Source organism: Dendrobates tinctorius, unplaced genomic scaffold (assembly GCF_039654945.1).
Source record: "Dendrobates tinctorius isolate UK_male_01 unplaced genomic scaffold, ASM3965494v1 ptg000069l, whole genome shotgun sequence".
Taxonomy (NCBI): Eukaryota; Metazoa; Chordata; class Amphibia; order Anura; family Dendrobatidae; genus Dendrobates; species Dendrobates tinctorius.
The window spans coordinates 32,141,065-32,157,601 of record NW_027361737.1 but is presented as its reverse complement, the minus strand read 5'-3'; the positions used below and the strand labels follow the sequence as shown (position 1 = coordinate 32,157,601).

The 16,537-nt window shown below is 45.3% G+C and overlaps 1 protein-coding gene across 2 annotated transcripts in view; it reads left to right on the top strand.

Annotated features, from left to right (window-relative positions):
* LOC141095335 (period circadian protein homolog 2-like) overlaps positions 1–16,537 on the top strand; it is a 112,559-nt gene that overhangs the window by 84,021 nt on the left and 12,001 nt on the right. The window contains exons 15-23 of one of the 2 annotated variants that reach the window (XM_073581308.1): positions 1,838–1,985; positions 3,386–3,489; positions 3,698–4,066; positions 6,962–7,174; positions 7,306–8,177; positions 8,275–8,452; positions 8,583–8,772; positions 15,150–15,204; positions 15,501–15,634. In XM_073581308.1, coding sequence (XP_073437409.1) covers positions 1,838–1,985; positions 3,386–3,489; positions 3,698–4,066; positions 6,962–7,174; positions 7,306–8,177; positions 8,275–8,452; positions 8,583–8,772; positions 15,150–15,189 — 2,114 coding nt within the window. In that variant the 3' untranslated portion in view covers positions 15,190–15,204; positions 15,501–15,634. Of the gene's footprint in view, positions 1–1,837; positions 1,986–3,385; positions 3,490–3,697; positions 4,067–6,961; positions 7,175–7,305; positions 8,178–8,274; positions 8,453–8,582; positions 8,773–15,149; positions 15,205–15,500; positions 15,652–16,537 lie in introns of those variants that run through there. The other variant, XM_073581307.1, reaches the window with a different exon arrangement.

The window sequence follows — 16,537 nt, the reverse complement described above, 5'->3', positions numbered from 1 at the left end:
CTTGTATATAGGGTGCATGAACTAACGCAGATCAGCTCTACACTGCGTGCAGAATTATTAGGCAAGTTGTATTTGAGAGCATTCTTTTTATTATTGAACAACAACTATGTTCTCAGATCAACCCGAAAGACTCATCAATATCAAAGCTTAGTATTTTTGGAAGTTGGAGTGAGGTTATTTTCGATTTGGCTATCTTAGGAATATATCTGTTTTTTCAGGTAACTATTACAGTGCAGAATTATTAGGCAACGTAATAAAAACCAAATATATACCCATCTCACTTGTTTATTTTCACCAGGTAAACCAATATAACGACACAAAATTTAGAAATAAACATTTCTGACATACAAAAACAAAAAATCCGTGACCAATATAGCCACCTTTCTTTATGATGACACTCACAAGCCTTCCATCCACAGATTCTGTCAGTTGCTTGATCTGTTTACGATCAACATTGCGTGCAGCAGCCACCACAGCCTCCCAGACACTATTCCCAGAGGTGTACTGTTTTCTCTCCCTGTAGATCTCACATTTTATGAGGGACCACAGGTTCTCTTTGGGGTTCAGATCAGGTGAACAAGGGGGCCATGTCATTATTTTTTCTTCTTTTAGACCTTTACTGGGCAGCCATGCTGTGGAGTATTTGGATGCATGTGATGGAGCATTGTCCTGCATGAAAATCATGTTTTTCTTGAACGATACCGACTTCTTCCTGTACCACTGCTTGAAGAAGGTGTCTTCCAGAAACTGACAGTAGGTCTGGGGGTTGAGCTTCTCTCCATCCTCAACCTGAAAAGGTCCCACAAGTCCATGTTTGATGATACCAGCCAATACCAGTACCCTCCCCTCCACCTTGCTGGCGTCTGAGTCGGAGCTCTCTGCCCGTTACTGATCCAGCCTCGGGCCCATCCATCTGGCCCATCAAGAGTCGCTCTCATTTCATCAGTCCATAAAACCTTAGAAAAATCAGTCTTAAGATCTTTCTTGGCCCAGTCTTGACGTTTTTTCTTATGTTTCTTGTTGAAAGGTGATCGTTTTCCAGCCTTCCTTACCTTGGCCATGTCCCTGAGTATGGCACACCTTGTGCTTTTTGATACTCCAGTAACGTTGCAGCTCTGAAATATGGCAAAACTGGTGGCAAATGGCATCTTGGCAGCTTCACGCTTGATTTTCCTCAATTCATGGGCAGTTATTTTGGCTTGATTGTTCGGTGATCACGCTTCAAAAGATTGGCAATTTCAAGACTGCTGCATCCTTCTGCAAGACATCTCACAATTTTTGACTTTTCAGAGTCTGTCAAATCTTTCTTCTGACCTATTTTGCCAGAGGAAAGGAAGTTGCCTAATAATTAAGCACACTTTATATAGGGTTTTAATGTCATTAGACCACACCCCTCCTCATTACAGAGATGCAAATCACCTGATTTACATAATTGGCAGTTGGCTTTCAAGCCTATACAGCTTGGAATAGGACAACATGTATAAAAAGGATGATGTGATCAAAATACTCACTTGCCTAATAATTCTGCACACAGTATATTTACCAAAATGAGTAAGAGCTGCAATACCACACCAGGCCCTTCGACAAGAGTGGCGCTGTTTTTGGTAACAAACAGCCATGATTTTGTAATGGTACCTATGTATTTGAAAACACGAGCTGTTATTTCATGTAGCCTCGATGCACTGAGACTTTTTTGAGATGTGCAACAATGGACATTATATACTGTGAGAATTGAAAGATGGCTGAACAGTCTACCTGCAACTAGCCCATGCTGCAAGTTGTACCGCCCATGGTTTAGTGCTCCTTGCACACCTTGTCATTGTGGTTTCTCTCTCAGGTTCCAGCCATGTTGGGAATGGTGGCAGTAAAGATATCAATAGTGAAGGTTCAGGCAAGGCTGCCTGCCCCCCGCACAACGAGCAGCTTCCAGCAAAGCAGCCCCCCTACTCGTACCAACAAATAAACTGTCTGGACAGTGTGATCAGGTGAGAGCAAGTTTATAAATGGATATATTGTTAGAAGTAAATGTTTTGGATGTAACATTGTGCGAAAACCCTGAATGCTGTGTTATATACTTAGTGAGTGTAGGATTTACAGAGTTTTTCCATCATGGTGTGCGCCATGTTCAGGAATGGAAACGTATGAAAGCAGTCACCTCGTTAGGCTGGTTTCACATTAGCGTTTTTATGCGCAGCGCATCGTGTGCGTCCATGCGTACCTATGTTTAACATGGCATACGTATGGTCTTGCATTTGCATGCGTTCGTCTGCGTTTTCGTGCGCATGCCTTTTTTCCAGGTGTGCATCTAGACGTGCCGGACGCAATATGTTGCATTTTTGGGTCCGCCCAAAGGCGTAAAAAAAACGCATGCGTACGCTTGCGTACGGAATGTGTTAAAACAACGCATTAGTCTATGGGAACGCAGGCGTGCACATGGACATGCGTACGCCTGCGTTTGTATACGCATGCGTTTTAAGAGTAAGCATGTCTAGACACTGGTTTAAACCACCCCCTTCCCATGACACACGCCCACTGGTGTCCCATTGGTGGAGTCTGTTTCAAGGATTTTTCCAGGATTTTTCTCCTGTGAAATGTGACACCTAGAAAACGCATGCAAAAAAGCATTTGCGTTTTTTCATGTGTTTCTACTTGTGCACGATGCGCTGCGCACAAAGACGCAAATGTGAAACTAGCCTTAGGGGGAAAGATAACATCTTTACTGTCAATGCAGGGTGAGATCACACAGAAGAACACTGACCATAGATGAAGATGATGGCTTGGCTCCTTTTTCATTTCTCTGCACAGAGCATGCCCACAACTCTTCCATTGAAGTCAGTGGGTTGTTGGGCTTATCCAGATTCCTGCTGGAAAGTCCATTACGTTTGTTCTATAGAAGTTTACTTGTTAACAAAACAATGTTGGCTGAGATATTACCTGTATGGACAGACATCTAAGAAGGTGCTCTTATCCTTGACGTGTGACGGGCTGGTTGTTAGGCATATATTGCTTGCAGACTTTTACATTGCATCGTCAAGCATCGTGTCTCCATGATTCCCTTGGATTGCATATGCCTCCTCAGATGCATGTGGTCAGAGTAGAGGAAGGATTGTTGGCATATCTCTAAGGCTGACTTCTTACATCCATGTATCACAGTATGGACTGTAATATCCGGACCGGCTGCAGATTTCCTGACTCAGATTTAATATCCTCATAAGCATGCACGAGGCTGGAAAGGTTAGGTCAGACCCATCCGGACATCATGGTCTGTGTTCAGACTATGGAAGTCGGATATGTGAAACCGGCCCAATTGTTACATGAATGTGTTTGTGTGAAGAACCTCATTATTGCATTATTTTTATTTTTTTGTCTCATTTTATCGGTTTAGGTACCTTGAGAGCTGTAGTGTTTTAATGTCTGATAAATGTGACCTTGTGTCATTGGAGAACACTACATCTTCTGCATCCGGCGACCAAATCCAGATGCAAGAAGGTAAGATCTGGCAACAAAGGCTCCGATCTCCCAACTTTATGTCCTGTTAGATGTGGAGCAGTTTCCAGTCTGGGTAGAAAGTAATCGTGCTTGTTCCCCTAAGCCCTTTGTTAAAGGTGGGACACCTTGTTAGCTACTTGTTTTAGCTGTGATTCTTGTAAATGGACCAGAATTTAGTTTAGCTTTAACCTTACGTTTAATTCTCCAGATGACCGGCATCTATCAGGAATGACGCCCATATTGCCACCATTTTCACAAAACCCTATTCAGAGCCCTCAGACAATGCCGGATTGTGGCCCAGGTCCTACAATCAATTCCATTTCTGGTGTGCCAAGCATTACTCATGGCCAACAACCAGTTGTGCTCTCTGCTACCATTACTGGATCCACTGCCACATCCCAATCCGTTTCAAGCTGTTTGCCGCAACCATCACTTCCATCCTTGCCTGTTCGTGGTCCTGCAATCACACAGCTTTCAATGGCAGCCAAGGTGGAGAGTGTGGCATCACTTACCAGCCACTGCAGCTACAGCAGCACCATCGTGCATGTGGGAGACAAAAAGCTGCAACCAGAAGCAGGTAAATATTACCAACAGGTATATAGAGGAAAGCGGAACCGTGTAATCACAGCAGTCATGGACACACATGATTAAGGATTTCTGGTATTTCATGTTCAACAAATATGGGATAATTGCCAAAAATAGTTTTCTTAATATAAGGACTTGTGAGTATGACCAATTTTCTCGTACGAGTGCTATTCACGGATAGCACTCCTACCTATGATATTCTATGGGGCTGTGCACATGTCTGATTTTTTTTTTTTTTTTTTTAAATCTGTGCGATCAAAATCGGGAATGTTAGTCTATGGCTCCATGAAAAAAATTGGACCGCATTCATATGACATCGTAGTGCAGTCCAATTTTCACAGACTGACAGAATAGACAAAATGGAGCAAATTTGGTTTCATATTTCTGTCTTTCCACATTCGAGAAAAACGGTTAAACTCTGGTCAGACCTTTTTTTTCCTCAGATGGCAAGAAATTGGTCTTGTGACTGTACCCTAAGGCTCATACTGTGTAATCTGTATGATTGCCTTAATTCCTACCGTTTGAGTGAGATGTTTTGTGGAGAAGGTTACAGGACACTTTCCTGCGTGTGGTATATACTGTATAATGTGGTGATTCCGGATCTGTCTTTGTGAGAATTCACCATCTGTGACTTTCCTTTTTTTTTTTTTTATTCTTCCTGGAATTTTGTGAAAACTATACTGACAGCTGTATGTCGCTAGTTTTTGACAAGGGGAGTAATAACGCCCAGCTGTTAGTTCTATCCTACATTTCTAGAAGAAATGCCAGGGGAACAGCACCAAACGGATTTATAAAAGAAACTAGCTGAAGAACCCGGCGCTGCCCGGACATAGTAACTAAGACACCAGAAACGCATTGGGAACGCAAGCATCTATATCTTCTATGCTGGCATTTTAACCTCTACCCTCTATCGATTGAAGTGAATAAAAGAAATTTGTTTTCACTACATCGTGAAGCTGGACAACCTTTTTCCATGTCAGATGCAGAGTGCGGAGTGGAACGGTCCTAACTTCCATACCAGGGATCCCTTTAAGAGAGGCCTGGGGTGAGAAGCAGAGCGCTGAGGGATTTACCCTAACTTCCATACCGGAGATCCCTTTAAGAGAGGCCTGGGGTCAGTACCAAAGTGCAGAGTGGATTCACCCTGACTTCAATACCATGGATTCCTTTAAGAGAGGTCTGGGGTCAGAACCAAAGCGCTGGATGGATTTGCCCTGACTTTCATACTGGAGATCCCTTTAAGAAAGGCCTGGGGTCAGTACCAAAGTCCAGAGTGGATTTGCCCTAACTTCCATACCAATGATCCCTTTAAGAGACCCTGGGCTCAGAACCACAGAGCTGAGTGAAACGGTTTTAACTTCCATACCGGGGATCCCTTTAAGAGAGGCCTGGGGTCAAAACCAAAGTGCTCTGTGCTCCTTTCTGTGGGGCAGACAGTGGCTGGGAGCTTATGTTCCCAGGGATGCCAGATTTCTCCCACCCAGTCAGTGTCTGCTGAGGTGTTGTCAAGTGGGAAAACTTGCTCATAGCAACCAATCACAGCTCAGCTTCTTTTGAACAGCTCTGGCGAAATGAAAGCTGCTTTGTGTTTGGTTGGTGATACACACATACATACATTCAGTTTTATATATATAGATGAGCCACAACATTGTTAGGATTCACAATGTCATTTCATGCAAGTGTCTTCTTCTACAGACGGGAGGAGAGCTGGCTGGATGTTTCTTATCGTCATTAATACTGCAGGGGTGAATGGAAACCCTGATCTCGTGTCTAATATGCTGACTGGTTAAAGGGGTTTTCCGGCATCATCCCTGCTCGCCACCAATGTGCCGCTGTGAAAAATAACATCAGTTATTACTTAAGTGGAACCTGTGATGTTGGAAATAGTACCTGATCTGCTGGCAGGATGTCATAGAGCAGGAGGACATAATCAGATTGATGTACAATTTTTTTTTTTATGAGAAGTTTCCGTGAAACCTGCATTTTATTCATTGAAATCCCTGGTGTGTATAGATGAGTCCAGTGGGCGGTCCTATCCAGTGATTGACAGCTGTCACTGGATAGGACCGCCCACTGGACTCATACAAAATAACACCTGGGATTTCAATGAACAACCTAAAAATACTGAGTTTTCTTATTTAACAACCCTATATATCATGCTGCTCGGCTTCTCCTTCATACCATGCTGTCTGCAGATCAGTCTGCATGTACAATGTGACAGGTTCCCTTTGATCTCACATGGTCCAGCACTGCATCTCCAGTGATTGGCTATTGGCTGCGGCGGTGACTTCATGTCAGCAGCTCTGCAGACAATCACTGGGCTACCAGATGAATGACTTGTTCTGCATACAGGCACTCTGATGGCGATCAGAATGGTGAAGCCGGAAAACCCCTTTAAGAGTCTAATGGAAATGACGGCTGCAGTACAAGTGCCGCATAATCTTTCTACGGCTTAATGTTTGGTTACATCGGTTGTCTGGATGTGTCCTCTGTATGATTAGAATGAATTTAGGCTTTTTCTGCTTTATCGATTGCTTGTTAGAGATCAGTATTGTCATATCTGGGGGTGTCCTGGGCGGAAATGAAGTAATTGCATGTTTTCCTTTGTATCTGGTCAAGCAGACCTCTAATTAGAGCTGATAAAACCAAACTGCATTCCTGATATATCTCATTAGTAGAGTCCTCAGTCAGGCGCTGGAGTGCACGGCATGGGGGTCTGTGCTGGTGGGCTTTATAAAGGAGGAGGACTGAAACTGGACTACACAGCCAAGGGTGTTTTCCATAGATAATAGACCGGCTGAGCATTTCTATAAGGTTGTCAGACTGAGCTGTTTTCACACTTGCATGTATCACAGTTTCTAATTTACCTGCTCTTGTGTCTCGATAGAATTGGAGGACGGGCAGTCACATTCCGACGCCCCACCAATTCCACTGGGTAATACCGGAAAGGAGCCTTATAAACCGCTTGGGTTAACTAAAGAAGTGCTTGTAGCTCACACGCAGAAGGAGGAGAATGATTTTCTCAGTGATTTTATGGATGTAAAGCGGCTTAGTGCCTTCCAGACTCGGTGCAACACCTACATGCATGAGAAGCCACGAGGTAAGTCCTAAAAGTGAGATGAGGTTTGCAGGTTACATGCTTGTGGATAAGTTGATTTGTGAGCGTCTTATATATTTTTTTGCTATACGAAGGTGAGAGAGATTAATAAATGTTTTTCCTTTCCTTTAAAGTCTTGAGGTCTCATGCTCCACATGGAGCAGATATTGCTGGAAGAAGAGGTGGAAAGACACGAAAGCCTAAAGTGAAGCGTGTGCGGCCAGAATCCTGGGACAGCAGCAGTTCTGGTGTCCCCCAGGCCCATCGCTGCCCTCTTCTAGGGCTCAATACTACAGCTTGGTCTCAGTCGGACACATCCCATGCTAGTTGTCCTCCCCTACCTTATCCAGTGTTGCCTGCTTATCCTTTGCCAGTTTTTCCTTCTCCTCAGATCCCAGTGCCAAACGATAATGGTATTCCAATGCCTAATGGAACTTCATCCAATATGACTCCTTTTCCTGCTCCACTGCTTTCACCCATGGTAGCTCTTGTGCTGCCAAATTACATGTACCCAGCTAGTCTGCCACCCAATGTTTATCCCGGGGCACCACCCTCACATCCATTTCCGGTACCTCTGCCTTTTTATACACCACAAGCAACATTTCCACCATCAACTCCCACCTTCCCTGTTCCCCAAACCACCTTTCCTGTCCCCCAACCTACCTTCCCTATCCCCCAACCTGTATTCACTCCTGCACATCATGACTTCCCTGTCCCGCAACCATCCTGTGTCCCTCAGCCGGCGCAGAGCCATTGCCTAGTGCAGCCTTTTTCGTGTTCAGCCCTTCCAAGTGAACCAAAGATGAAGGAAGGAATTTCTCGCTCATCCACTCCACGAGATCCTCCATCTCCCCCTCTTTTCCTGTCTCGCTGCAGCTCTCCCCTACAACTCAATTTGCTGCAGTTGGAGGAGTCTCAAAAGGCAGATCGCTCAGAGGGGTGCGCCGGTGTCGGATGTGCTGTGAACAGTACATTTATGCCGCAGCCTTGTGAAGATCTAGACTTGGTACTTACAACACAATTGTAGCACATTTATTCAGAACAGACTTTAGATTTCCAGATCAAAGACTCATATCCTTCATTTTCTGTTTCTAACCCTTCAGCCTGTTGCACAGACAACATTTGCCCCCAATGAACACACAAGTGACGCTCTGTCTACGGGCAGTGACCTAATGGATATACTTCTCCAAGACGACGTATGCTCTGGGATGTGCTCGGGTTCATCTTCAGAATCGCTAACATCGGGATCCAATGGGAATGGCACATCTGGCAGTCAAACAGGTGGGTCCGTAACATTAGCAGCAAAATCACTTGACCTGATGTGGCCATTTTGCCAGGCAAGAGCAATATTTAGTTTAGTATTTATTCATTTGTTCATTATGATGCTCCAATTTGCCTCTTTTGCTTGCAGGAAGTAGCCAGACCAGTCATAGCAGCAAGTATTTTGGAAGCATTGATTCTTCAGAGAACAATCAGAAAGCAAAGGGTTCGACATTTCGAAATGGCGAGTCTGTTATGAAGTATGTCCTGCAAGATCCAATGTGGCTTCTCATGGCCAATGCTAATGAAGACGTTATGATGACCTACCAAATCCCTATAAGGTAAACTTGGGTGAACTGGTGGAAATGTAGAAGTTATATATTTTCCATTGTGCAGCCGATCACTTAGACCCGAGCCGCCATCACGTTCTCTATACATTTCACTGCGATGATCTCTGTAGGAGTGTAGGTTATGGAGCATAAGGCTCTGTTCACATGTCCAGTTGTCTTTCATTTGCATTGGATTCAGTATTAAAAATAAATTGAATTTGTTAAAAAATGCATCAAAAGCACATGCACTTTAGTTTACGTTTTGCATCAATCATTTTTCCTTTTGTATCAGATCATTTTTTACTAGTGGAGTGTTTATACACTTCCACTGTTCTGGACATGGGCAGTGCTGAAAAAAAACTGATCCATTGATGGATGACCTAAGATGAGCATCTATTGTGATTTGTTTTCCACAGACTTCAATGTAAAAAAAAGTATTGGCTAGACGAACTACATTTTGTTTTGTGTTTTTTCTCCTTCCCCCATGACAGCACCACAGAGAGTGGGGATCCGCCCTTCAAGGACCAGAAACCTACAGTACCTCTCTCCCACATCAGTTGGTTTCCTGTCATTGACGGGGAACCTACAGTACCTGTAAAGGGAAGGCATGCCTGAGTGCCAGAAGAGATGGTTGTGGGATGCCAGGCCAGACCGATTCTAGCAGGGGGGGTTCCTTGTCTCGGCTGGCGTGATGTCCTGAGGCGCCACTGCTGGGGTCAGTGGGCCGGCCTCTAGGGTGTGCAAGGAGAGGCAGCGCACAGGGACGCAACACCACAAGGCATGACAGGGAATCTAGTCGGCACGTGAGCTCATCCTCGCCGGCGATGTGAGTGTCCCAGGTGCCGTTTGCCCACGTTGTACATACACCCCCTCCCAGGGGCGTCCCTATGGGGGTGGGCATCTAGAATGGTAGATCTCACTGCTGACACCAATCTGCTGCAGGTGTGCCGGAGGTGGTACAGGCGGGGGGAGTGCCATGGCTTATTTACCACCAGAAAGCACTAGGCGAGTGCTTATGATGATCGAGCTTGGGCAGTTTTTCCTCCCCCTCCCCCCTCCAGTCATGAGTGAGCAGGAGCACCAGGAGGTGCTGACACTGTCACCACCCCAGCAGCAGCTGAGGTCGCAGCGACAGAAAAACTAGAAACAAGCGGGACATCAACAGATCGTCCCAGCGCAGCAAGGACTCCAGTGTGTTGTTGAACCCAAGAGAGAACCCATCGACAAGAATGGTTCCTCTTCCTAACCCCTTCTTCCATCAGAATGGTAAGTGATCTACGTGAAAGATCACCTTATAATTAGTGTCCCCGCCCTTTTTCTCTTCTCTTCAGGGAAGGAAAAGTGTGGAAAAATAGTCTCTGCAGCTCTTGTATAGAGCAAACAATCTGTGAAGAAACCCCAAAGTTTGCCTCAGAGCTGAGGTCCATAATAAAGTCACAGGTAGAAGATTCCTTAAGAACCCTTCAGGATTAGGGGTGGAAAAAAACAGTGGAAGTCCATGGGCTGGTCCTCTGAGTCCGGGTCTAACAGTTTTGAGGATGAAGAAGAGGGCTCAGATATGTCCGAATCATCATCATCATCATCATCTTTATTTTCATCCAGGGGCAGGGGAGGTCATAGCTGTTTTCCCTTAGAGGAAACACCCTCAATGAGGCTATGTGCACATGTTGCGGATTCTGCCGCGGATCCGCAGCGGATTTGGCCCTGTGGATCCGCAGCTGATTCTGCTGCGGTGTACAGTACCATTTTATCCAATGTAAAACAAAAAATGCTGTGCAGCATGTCAATTCTTTACGCGGATTCCGCAGCGTTTTTACACCTGCTCCATTATAGGATCCGCAGGTAAAACGCAGGTCATTTTACCTGCGGATTTAGCAAAATACGCACGGAAAAATCCGGAGCAGATCAGCTGGTATCACAGCTGAGAAAGAAAACATCTAGGGATGCTATTCTATACTCCATCTCAGTAATGAAAGGGGCAGCTGCTTTCTTGGCTGATGCATTGTGGACTCGGTCAGGCTGGCAGCCAGATTGGCAGTTTTTTCTAAAGCATCCTGATGAGCCCTCTGGTTGACATGTTGGCCACTAGATCGCCAAACAAAGTCAAGACTATTCTCCATTCCCTGTGAGGGCAAATTGTTATTCGGTCCTAAGCTTGATTATATTCTGGATAAAGCAGGGGATTATAAAAAAAAAGCTTCCCTGTCCTCTCGAGCACCTCTTATAGGAAGTCCTTTCAGAGTAGGAAATTTACCAGAAGTTAGCCCCCCCCCCCCAGGAACCCAGATAAGTGGGAGGATAGAAGGGGAAAACCAAATGATTCTTGTTCAACAGACCCCCCAATGACTGCAAGAAGCCATCCCAATGAAGGTTTTCCTCAGGTGGGGGAATGTTATCTTTTTCTCCTGGCCTGGGAAAAAATATCCAACAACTGCTGGATCTTGGCCCTAATAAAAGCAGGTCTAAAATTTCTATTCCACTCATCTCCCCAACCAAATTTCGTTGTGACACCCCCTAGATCTTCAAATGAAGAGCAACTAGCCTTAGAGCAGGAGGTTCTTGGGCTGATGGGGAAAGCAGTCCTTCGGAAGGTCCCTTAGAGGGAAAAAGGTGCGGGATTCTACTCCCCTCTGTACCTGAGAAAAAAAAAACAGATGGAACTTTCAGGACAGTCATAAATCTAAAGAAACTGAACAAGTTATTGAAGGTTCAAACCTTCAAAATGGAAACATTAAAAACGTCTGTAAAAATGCTGTTTCCGGACTGCTTCATGACTGTTCTTGACCTAAAGGACGCCTACTATCGCGTCCCCATCCACAGAGACGATCAGAAATTTCTCAGGGTAGCAGTCCCGATAAAAGGGGTAGTAAAGCACTTTCAGTTCCCCGCCCTCCCATTTGATCTAGCCATAGCTCCATGGGTGTTCACCAAGATAGTGGCAGAAGTAATGGCACACTTGAGGGAACAAGATATCCTAATTGTTCCATACCTGGATGATTTTCTGATAACAGTCAACTCTCCACCATTGCAAGAACCAACTAGAGAAAGTCATGGATTCCTTGATGAACTTAGGCTGGCTTTTGAATCTAAAGAAATCCAAAACTGTGCCGAAGCAAGTGTAGGAATATCTGAGTATCATACTAGATTCAAAAAAACAGGAGTGTCACCTCCCGGCAGAGAAAGTTCAGAAGATCATAGCTCTGATATCTCGGATAAGGGACCTCCCCTCTACGGCTTTGTGGAAAGCAATGTCCCTCCTAGGTTCCATGACTGCCTGTATCCTGGCCGTTTAGTGGGCTCAGACACACACCAGGGATTTGCAGTGGGAAATTTTATCAGCCGAAAACTCTCTAAAAGGGAGCTAGAAGGTCCGCTAACCTTGTCATCGAAACAGCACTTTCTTTAGAATGGTGGATGAGGATAGACAACTTAACCCAGGGTATTCCATGGGTGATTCCAGTCTCTCAGGTTCGGACAACAGACGCAAGCCCCAGGAGGTTGGGGGGCTCACATAACGACCAGATAGCTTAAGGGGTCTGGACAGAGGACATTAGACACCACATAATAGTATTCTCAGACAACTGGATGGTGGTAGCATACTTAAACCACCACGGAGAAACCCTGTCCTGCCCTCTCATGGAAGTGACAGTCCATTTTTCAGTTAGCTGAGGGTAACTTGGGGTCTCTATCTGCACTCCACATAAGAGGGACAGAAAATCGGAGAGCGGACTTCCTGAGTCTGACCCAGCTGAGACAGGGCGAGTGGGAACTGAATTAGTCAGTGTTCGATCAGATCGAAGAAAGGTGGGGACGTCCTTCCATAGATCGATTCACCAACAGTCAGAACAGGAAAGTAGAAACATTCTGCTCAATAGACCCAAAAGGGAACCCCATAGCGTTAAATGCCTTCATGTTTCCATGAGACCACCATCTAGCCTATGCTTTTCCTCCAATTGCCCCGATTCCAGCGGTTCTGAGGAAGATCTGGGAAGACAGGGAAAAAGTGATCTCAATAGCCCCCTTCTGGCCAAAGAGAACTTGGTTTTCTTGGCTGAGGATGATGTCCATCTCCGACCCCTGGGTACTTCTGGAGCTTCCGAACCTTATTTCCCAGGGAGGTAACAATCTTGCACATGACAGCGTGATATTTGGAATTTGAGAGGGCTCTCCTGAGGGATAAAGGATTTTACCCAAAATTAATCTCCACGTTGCTACAAAGTAGGAAACCCTTAACCACCAATCTTTATGGGAAAACATGGCGAAAGTTCCTTTCAGCTTAGGTTCCAGGTTAGAAGGAGGGGTCCACTAACCGTCGTCTTAGAATCTCTACAGATGGGGTTGGAACAGGGCCTTGCTACAAACACTTTAAAGGTTCAAGTCGCAGAATTAGGGGCCTTATACAATTGCAACCTGGCTAGGTATCTGTGGATATCCAGATTCAGCAAGGCATCGGCTAGGTATTAATTTCTAACTGAATCACTCCCATGAAGCCAGAAAGGTGAGCGTAGATAAAGGCCAACCAGGTCCAGACAGACATTTCAGGTCTAACCTCCACACTCTCCTGACCAGCAATCACAGATGAAATTAGAAATTAATATGTGCATATGCAATTTATGTATTGCGTTCTGACCACAAGCAGGTCTGCCTTCTCCTCCCTTTTTTTTTACTTCATGTTGGTTTGTGACTGACCACCATGGTTGCCGTGCACGCTGGGTTATGTTCGCCGTTTTTTCTGGGCCTGTATTGCCCTTCATCTGTGATTGCTGGTCAGGAGAGTGTGGAGGTTAAACCTGAAATGTCTGTCTGGATCTGGTTGGCCATTATCTGCGCTCACCTTTTCTGGCTTCATGGGAGTGATTCAGAAACGCTTCAGGTACAGTGTGCATTTAATATGGTCTTGCTTTTAATACATTTAGGAGGCTGCAATGGCACAAGCGAATATAAAAAATGTAAAGTAGGACTGCCCCATATGAGATTGCTGTGGCGGGGTGGCTCAAATGATTGATCAATTTTTTGCTAAATGTCTCATTTTGAAATACAGTTAGAAATAAATATGTGCATATGCACTTTATATATTGCATTCTGACCACAAGCAGCGGTGGCTTCTCCCCCCTTTTTTTTACTAGCGGCCACACAAGTATGTAGGAAGGATAGGTCTCCCCTTGTGTGCTTTCAGGGACCTCGAAAGGGGTAAAAAGCTTCTAAGGGCATGCTGGCAAGATGGATAAGAGACGCCATCGCCCTGTCATACTCATGTGGAGAGGCCGCCCCGAAGAGCTTGAAAGCTCATTGACGAGGGCAGTGGCAGCCTCCTGGGCAGAAAGAGCCGGTGCCTCAATAGATTAGATATGTAGAGCCGCTACGTGGTCTTCCCCCCTCTGCATTCTTCAATCACTATTGGCTGGACCTAGCCTCTTCTTCATGTCAGAGACACCGCACTGAACTTGCTCACTGAGCCAGTGTGCGTGTCCTGAGTAAAGCGAAAGCGTGCTCAAAGCTACCTGTGGAGCGGGCAGCAACCGAATAGATGCGTACTTCAGAGCCGCAGGACCTGAAGCACGTGACTGCTGGGGGCGTGGCCTAAACTCCACAGAGCTAGGAGCTGCAAGACAATTCCTAGCAGAGTAACTGCGAGACAAAGTTACCCAGGAGCATAGACAGTGAGAATAGTCAGGACGTAGCCAATGAGTCATACACAGAGATAGCTGCAAGGTACCAAAGGGGGCGAGCAGAGAGTAGTCAGGTCACAGGCAATGAGTCATACACAGATAACGCAGTACAAAATCAACAGGCAAACTCACAACGGGAAACAGAGCCGGGTCAGAACCATATAAACAAGCTATAGCAACAAACAGGCACACGGGGGTCAGCACACTAGGCCAAAGGCAAAAGTATAACTGGCAGGGATTGAAGCTACCCAGGGGTTTATGAAGCTCTCCCAGAACCAAAAAGAGGCCACAGTCATTAACCCCAAGTGTGCAGGTCAAAACCTGCACAGAGCTCCAGACATTAACCCCCGGTGTGCAGCTCAAAAACCTGCACTGGGATCATGACACTTCAGACCTTTTCGTAGAAGGGTTCTGGAAGCGGCGGTCCCTCCCTAATGATATTTCTCTGCAATTTTTGCTGTGGTGCCGTCATGAGGGAAGGAGAAAGACGTAGTTACTTACCGGTAACGGGAATTCTCAGAGCCCATAACGGCACCCGTACATTCCCTCCCTTCACGTGTGGGTGTGCACACTTATATGTAGTCACATGGTGTTCCTGTTAAGCTTCATAGTAATGCTGAATATTGTGCTATTAACCTGGAGGTCCTTTCGTGCTCTGTAAACAACTGATGCGGGAGAGAGGTACCACCCTTTTTATCTGTCTGTTTCTTGTCCTTGAAGGGCAGGTCTCATCTCTCCGTGGTGCCATCATGGGCTCTGAGAAATCCCGTTGCCGGTAAGTAACTAACGTCTTCTAGCTGGAAGACCTATTTTTTGGAATCCTGTAGTAGATAATTTTATTTTCCTATGTTGTCATGCCAAAAAAATCTCCCAAAAATGGAGGTGAGCACTGGACATGAGAACATGGCCTTACTCTTGTGGTTTAGACGTGCTCTTTGGTCTCTGTAGTCTAGAGCTCGCTGTCCTTGGGGTCTTTGCAGTCAAATTGTTTAAAAAAAAAAAATGTGAACAACCTAGGACAAATCTGGCATTTGTGTTAATGTTTTGTATATTCTGGTCTCCCAACAATAGAGACATTAATGTGGTTCTGAAAAAAGATCGTGACAGATTGAAATCTATGCAGAAGCTTCAGCCACGTTTTACAGATGATCAGAAGAAGGAACTAGGAGAGATTCATCCATGGATGCAAAGAGGAGGCCTTCCATGGGCAGTACAGGTCACGGTGAGTTAACATAGTTTAAAGGCTTGCCTAGTTAAAGGGAATGTGTTTTGTAAACCTTTTTGCTAATTTATGTGTGTTTACTTGTGTTTGTATGATCTGCAATTTTCTCATCTGGCCTATGGGGATATTATAGCATCATACTGGCCTGTCGGAAAATGCACATGTACATAGACTGTGTCAGATGCTAATTTTTATTCAAGCATCTGGTTACCATCTTGAGGCGAGGAGAGGTCATTGTAAAAGGAGGGCAAGCAGGGTGGACTGTGACATCGTATATGGATGACGAGGTTGCAGAAAAGACTTCTGGAAGGACAAGAAGTATAGGTCTAATAGCCTCAGTGGCTAGTGTGAACAGTGTAAGATATATGTATATATATTTTTTTTTTTCAATTGTGACATGAAAAAAAATGAACGATTTTATAAAATACTAGCTGAAGAGCCCGGCGCTGCCCGGGCATAGTAACTAACTGTGGTTAGTTATAACAAATTATAATTATCCTCCATCCCATAGTTCCGTGCCCATATACCCATCATACATATCCACCATCCCATAGGCCCGTGCCCATATACCCATCATACATATTCACCATCCCATAGGCCTGTGCCCATATACCCATCATACTTATCCTCCATCCCATAGTCGAGTGCCCATATACCCTCATACATATTCTCCATCCCATAATCCCATGCCCATATACCCATCATACATATTCGCCATCCCATAGTCGAGTGCCCATATACCCATCACACATCCTTCATCTCATAGTCCCATGCCCATGTACCCATCATACATATCCTCCATCCCAGAGTCCCGTGCCCATATACCCGTCATACATATCCTCCATCCCATAGTCCAGTGCCCATATACCCATCACACATCCTCCAT